Source organism: Eucalyptus grandis, chromosome 4 (genome assembly GCF_016545825.1).
Source record: "Eucalyptus grandis isolate ANBG69807.140 chromosome 4, ASM1654582v1, whole genome shotgun sequence".
Taxonomy (NCBI): Eukaryota; Viridiplantae; Streptophyta; class Magnoliopsida; order Myrtales; family Myrtaceae; genus Eucalyptus; species Eucalyptus grandis.
In genome coordinates this window covers 18,272,693-18,278,692 of record NC_052615.1, presented here as the reverse complement: position 1 = coordinate 18,278,692, position 6,000 = coordinate 18,272,693, and the positions used below count along the sequence as shown (strand labels likewise).

Sequence of the window (6,000 nt, the reverse complement as noted above, 5' to 3'; positions counted from 1 at the left end):
GGACCAGCTGGAGATCTTAGGAAAACCCCCCTTCTTTTCATAGGATTTTATTTTTGTGGGGGGAGATAATTTACAATCAAGTGTGCGTGATTTCACATCATGGGAAAGCTTGGCAAGCAAATACAGGAGAGAAGGCCAAGGACCGTGACCACAAAACATGAAGACCTGACCCGGATGTAAGGAGAAAACAAGGATGGATCTGATCTCATGTCTGCGGCTCGAGGGCAGCAATTTCTCTCACGACTTGAGCTTTGTCCGCCTCGAACTGTTCATTTTCTGTCAGGAATTAGGCAAAAGTCGTGTGATAAGGCTCCGGAGCTTTGTTTTGTAATGCGCTGAATAGGAGAGGATGAGGAAAAAAAAAAATGAAGAGCGGGGCAGTACCTTTGTCAAACTTGAAATCCGCAAATAACCGAAGGAGCTTACTTCGGTTTGCGACGAGTATGCTGACAATTCCAGGAGGCTTGTTTTGGTTAGCAGCAAAAGCTGTAACAGATTCAGAGTTGTGAGTGAGCAAGAGATGCGGTGGGTCATTATGCCAAAGTCGCAAATTTCAGGGTGCGGCTGGCATATAATACCTTGAAGACGTGAAATGCTTCCATCTGTATGCTTTTGCTCGTCTCCTGCAAAGATGTGCACCATTCATTCATTCATCGAATAGTTTTAGCTCGGGAAAGATACTGTCAAGTTTAGGACTTGGCAATAAAAGCAGAGACTCAAATTTTCCCTTCCTAGATTACGGAGTTGGTCATGTGTTCTAGGGAAAGACCATAGATCCCTCTGAAGTTCATCACATTGTTCTTTTAAGAGTGGATATCAGCTTTATTCATATTCTAGGAGGGAATGACTCGTATTTGATTAAGTGAAGAAATCTTGATAGACATATATACCCTGAGAAGATTCATGAGAATCATCAAATTATCCTTCGAGCTCACATAACGTGACATGACAGCTGAGTTAGAACGATCCAGCAAAATATCCCCTAGAAGCTGTCAAAATGAGATAACAATTAGCACAGGTAATAGAGATAACATGAACTTGGTCAGGACTAGACATTTAAAGATAAAATTAACCCAACTTAAAGCATACATGGCATGTGAAAGACCTTGAAAATATTATTAACCAGGCCGGACACAAATCATGGATCCCCAAAGGAATAAAGGAAAATTTGTTTGGCTAACCCCACGCAAAATAAAAACAAAGGACCTTTTGAAATATTTTAAGATAACCTTTCAGCTGACTATGAAACAAGAAAACATTTTGGCTGATTACATGACTACACTATAAAATTTTATACTGGATTACACAAATTATATGCTTCCTTCATCTGCACCTAGGGACAAACCAATTTTCCGGATTCTCAAAAGCATATGCCCCGAGGATTAACTTTGTGTCATGAATTAGGAAAAACTATCTTCCCGGACTAGACAAGACAACCAAGAGCAGATCTCTCATAGCAATCGATAATCAATCACAGGAAGAAGACAAGAAAGACCAATGGCCAGGCTCACAGAATAATAGTGCCAATCAATTTGCACCCCAAAGGCCTAATGACTATAAGCTGAAAGAAAATGTGAATTGTATGTTCCCATTTAGAAGAAAACAGTACAAGACCTACATCGACCATATAGACCTACAAGACCTAAAGTGCTTCCTGTACCAGTGATTGCCCTTTTCTAATCCTCCAAACCCAGTTGTTAGAATGGAAAAGGCTTGCAACTTTCACATGAATAGTGGTCAGAGGAATCTTGCATTTCATAAGTTAAAATGTCCTAGTTGTTGACTTCAAGAATATATGTCAGTAACCATCAAATTTACCTTGATAGCTTGTCTTCTGGTAATGTAATTGGAAGATTGCAATAGCTTGGAGTTATAATCAGCAAAAAACTGCAAGAAGAAATCAACAGTAAACAAATCAGGTAGCACTTACATAATAGAAAGGCAAAATTCAGAGTAAGAACAAACCGCAAAAGAAGTGGGAGAAAAGGTCATTCGCATTCACATCATCGCAACTCTTGATATTATGTTCATATGGTTAAAATTGCTATCTTGAGGGGGTCTGAATCAAACAGCTGATACGTAAACAATGAACAAATCATATGTATACCTCTCTTTAGATCTCAAGAACACCCATTGAGGAGTCAGTCTAAAACATGGCAAGCACATTTTGCCCAGGTCAGAATAAACGTGTACCAAAGAGAATTATGAAATCAGATGCTTGGATAACAGTATGTCAAGTGTGCATGCCAACAATTCCATTCCACATCTCTATCATTACTACTCATCGAAAGATAGACATCCTCAATGTGCTCTCTCATAGAAGGACTGAAATATACTTCTACAACTCCTCCAAACAGGCTCAAAGGCATACTAGAACAGCAGTCAGCACCACCAAGCCTTGCTTCAGTAAAAGGGGTTGGCTATATAGCTCCACTTTATGTGTATGCACTCTTTTGTCACGTTAAGGCTAAAAAGGAACATAAATAGAATGAAATAAATTACACAGAACAGCATGAGCATGCATGTTGATCACTTAATCCGATGGCAATACATTCGAAAGACAAAAAGTACGACTCTGGGTACATGCACAAAAGTGAAACAGAGATGACATTACTCACCCAGTCATAATTTTTGGTCAGGAATTCAGCTACAGTAGATTTATGCCTGGTCAACAGTTCCTGAAACCAAATGCTAAAAAGGGTTCACAGAAGTGCAAGTGTAAGCTCACAGGCCTTGTACAATCATTAGAACAGGCAATAAACAACAAGTCTGAATGGATGAAGCAATTAAATGGCAATGACAACCACGGATGCACGCTTGACAGAGAGAGAAAGATCCAGGTAAAGATTTGACCTTGAACGTTGCAGCAGCATCTGCGGCAATATCGAAATTTGGAAGCTGTATATAGTCGAAAAACTTCTTCACATGCTCAGATTCTAACACGTACCTGAACAATATTATGAGAATCTTCACTGAATCAAGGAAAGATGCCTATATTTCAAGATAATATTTCAAGACGACTTTTTTAAGAAAAGATAGGACATAAACATCTTTTGAAAACCTTAAACATAAGAAAAAAGAAAAAAATTGCTAGCTAGCTTCGATCAAATTTATTCAATGGACTTAGGATGAATCAGCCATCATCAGGACATGTGACGGGATCCAAGTCTGGACTCCCATTGAGTAGAATAAGAATTGGACCAAAAAAAAAAAAATTGAAAAAAAAATTCAAACTGAGACATCACCCTATAGTAGATACTTCCAACATCCATATATGCAACTACTGAACACCCAGAAAATATGATCTATTCTTAGTACTCCAAGAAAATAATTCCAATTATGCTACTGCTCAATGAGATACACACAAAATAAAATTTTAGAGGAATGGGAGAAACTGCTATAGTTAACCGAGCAAAAGAAAAAATTTTGAGGTGACGAAAACCAATTTCATCAATACAATATACTCATTACTCAAAAGAAGATTACAACTGATAATAACCTTACTCTCTCTAGGAAAAAGAAAGCATTTCATTTCATGGGTAATTTGACCTCAAAATATCCAAGATATGCAATGCTGCCTGTAATTCGACAATGATACGGCTAGTTATCACAAATTAAGAGGAAATTAAATTGCTAACAGCAGATGAACAGAATTAACTACTGCAAGCCAATTTAAGTCAAACCAAGTTTTGCATGCTCACCTTGCAACAGTCTGGTGACGAATGCACTCCCTCAGCATTGCACCATAGTGCAGAGCCATTTCTGTGTCATCATAACTAAAGCAACCAATATTTATAAATCAGAGGCTGCTACTGGTGCAGAAAGAACAAAATGCTGATTGATGGACAAAGCTCAGTAGAGTCCCAAGCAAAAATGAAATAGCAAATAGGCTCAAAATAAGTTTGAAGAACTCTACCGGTCACCTTCTACTGTCAAAAATAAAATAGCTACTGATACTACTCAAGAGGTATCCAAACTTACCAACTTAATGGACTAATTCCAGTTATTTCAGAATGTAAGGACCATATGGGCATCCACCCAAAGAAAAACTCTCTTTCCAGGATCATGTCCTAGGCAAAATGTACATAGTAAAGAAATTCCAGTGTGCAGAGAGCTCTCAGCTTGACAGTATACGCAGTACGGTGACATCTATTACTATTTTTTTTTTTTTTTTGGTGAAGTGACATCTATTACTATTTCAATGCAAGAAATGCATAAACACCTAGTTCACAAACATGTGGAGAGCTTCCTAGCTACAGACATGGCAACAAACAATACGGAAAAGTTTCACATGGAAATTCTAAGAGTTGGCAAATTTTCTTCTGGTAATGAAGCTTATCTAACAAAAAGCACTACCTATTCCCTATACAACGTGAAGATGAAAGTAACCACAGAATTACATTTCCAAAACTCTAGACTGAAAAGGTAGCTTACCCTGCTACCAGGATATCTAAAAGATCGAAGTTTGCTTCCAAATAATCAGACGCAATCAATCGTGACTGAACTTGCTGCCTTTGAAGATTTGCAACAATCTGAGTGGCATCTTTTCGAGCCTGCACAAAAACGTCCTTCTCATTGATCACCGCAGAACCAAGACCGCTCGAAATGTATGCTAGAAAAACTGTCCCGCAAAATTGGCCTCAGCAGCAACATCAAAAGATCTGGGCAAGATTACCTCCAACTTTAACTTTGGAAGGCAAAGAATGACTAGCCTCAGTGCGTCTTCTCTGAAGAACTCTTGTGTCAACTGGGCACATGCTTCTGCGACTGGCTCGGATTCACTATCTCCATAAAGAATCGACTTCATCTCCCTTAAATTTCTGTACAACTCGTCCATCTGGCAACAGTATAAATGCATTTAAAAAGTCATCCTCTTAGCGAATAAAACACGCAAGACTCGTGACAACATAACTCATCTACCATAAAGAGTCGTACGTGCGGACCGTGAAGCATCAGGAGGAACTTTTAGTTCAATCCTCACCATGCTACGAACAGCTTTTACACAGAAATACAAAAGTGGACCCTCCGAGCGTTTCACTCGGCACGGGCAAGTCGCATAAAGGCCATCCGACCGTTTCTCATGTCGAAGTAAAACTAGCGAAGGTAAAACAAGTACGAGCTTCGACCGAAAGCTCCTCAACCCAAGAAATGTTGACGAGCAAGCTCTCTAATAATTGAAAAATCCGAGCTTCCGATAGGCCCGATGTGGTAATTATGAGGAGATTCGCAATGATGAATTGGCTGAAAGCGAAACACAACGGTCCACTCTTTATCAAGCACGACCGTGCAATTGCAATATAACCAATGCGAATCGCAAGGAATCTCAAAAGCATCCGAATTCAATCCAAAGACAGAACGAACAAGTTCCCCCCTCAGCTGCTGACTCCGCTTCAATCATCGACATCTTCATCGCGAGAAACACATCTCAAACGCCACGCCATCAGAAACATCATCGGATCATCTCAAGCTCATCCACCGCCGCGCCGAAATCAAGACACGACAAAAACGAAAAAGAGAGCGGGGAACAGGGCCGGACCTTCTCGTCGCGCTTGGTCTCGCGGGGCTCGGCGGCGGCGGCGCCGCGATCGACGTAGACGAGGAGCTCCCGCGCCTGCCGGACGACGTCCGCCGGGGTGCGGGGCTTGTTCTTGAAGATCCCCTTCATCTTCGGATCCGGGAGGAGCAGCGGCGGCGGGGTCGACGACGGCGCCGGCGGGTGGTGCTGCGGCGAGGAGAGCCGCCGCCGCAGCGCCGCCGACGAGGACCCGCCGCCGCGGGCCTCCGGCGGGCGGGAGATGCAGATTCCTATTTTGGCGGCCCTCTGCAAATCCCCCCTTCCCTCCCCCTCCCTCTCTCTCTCCTAGGGTTTCCGTTTCTCCGATCGAAGAGTTCGAGGTAGGAGAAGGAACAGCAGGCGCAGAGAAACACGGGGAGCTCTTTGTTAATTTTTTTTTAAATTTTAAATTTTAAATTTTAATTATCATCATCATCATTCATCAC

The 6,000-nt window shown here is 41.3% G+C and overlaps 1 protein-coding gene across 2 annotated transcripts; it reads right to left on the bottom strand.

Moving 5' to 3' along the window:
• Nucleotides 1-5,849, bottom strand: LOC104441485 (putative MO25-like protein At5g47540). Of its 2 annotated transcripts, none has more exons than XM_039311631.1 (11): nt 5,537-5,849; nt 4,676-4,837; nt 4,435-4,553; nt 3,702-3,776; nt 2,854-2,947; nt 2,619-2,678; nt 1,819-1,887; nt 891-989; nt 566-623; nt 385-486; nt 1-276 (listed from the first exon to the last, which is right to left on the bottom strand). In XM_039311631.1, the coding sequence occupies exons 1-11, from the start codon at nt 5,663-5,665 to the stop codon at nt 206-208; spliced, it is 1,038 nt and encodes a 345-aa protein (XP_039167565.1). In that variant the 5' UTR covers nt 5,666-5,849; the 3' UTR covers nt 1-205. The 2 variants fall into 2 exon arrangements, with proteins under 2 accessions (XP_039167565.1, XP_010052938.2); XM_010054636.3 differs by having other exon boundaries at nt 579-623; nt 5,537-5,845.
• Between the last annotated feature and the right edge of the window lie 151 nt (nt 5,850-6,000).

Bases quoted from the DNA above. Each gene is read 5' to 3' on its own strand.
- LOC104441485 (XM_039311631.1), bottom strand. From the start codon at position 5,665: ATGAAGGGGATCTTCAAGAACAAGCCCCGCACCCCGGCGGACGTCGTC. The intron at 624-890 runs GTATATATGTCT...ACATCTTTGCAG, and splicing joins TTCTCATGAATCTTCTCAGG to GAGACGAGCAAAAGCATACA. The intron at 487-565 runs GCCGCACCCTGA...AATCTGTTACAG, and splicing joins CTTCAAGGTATTATATGCCA to CTTTTGCTGCTAACCAAAAC.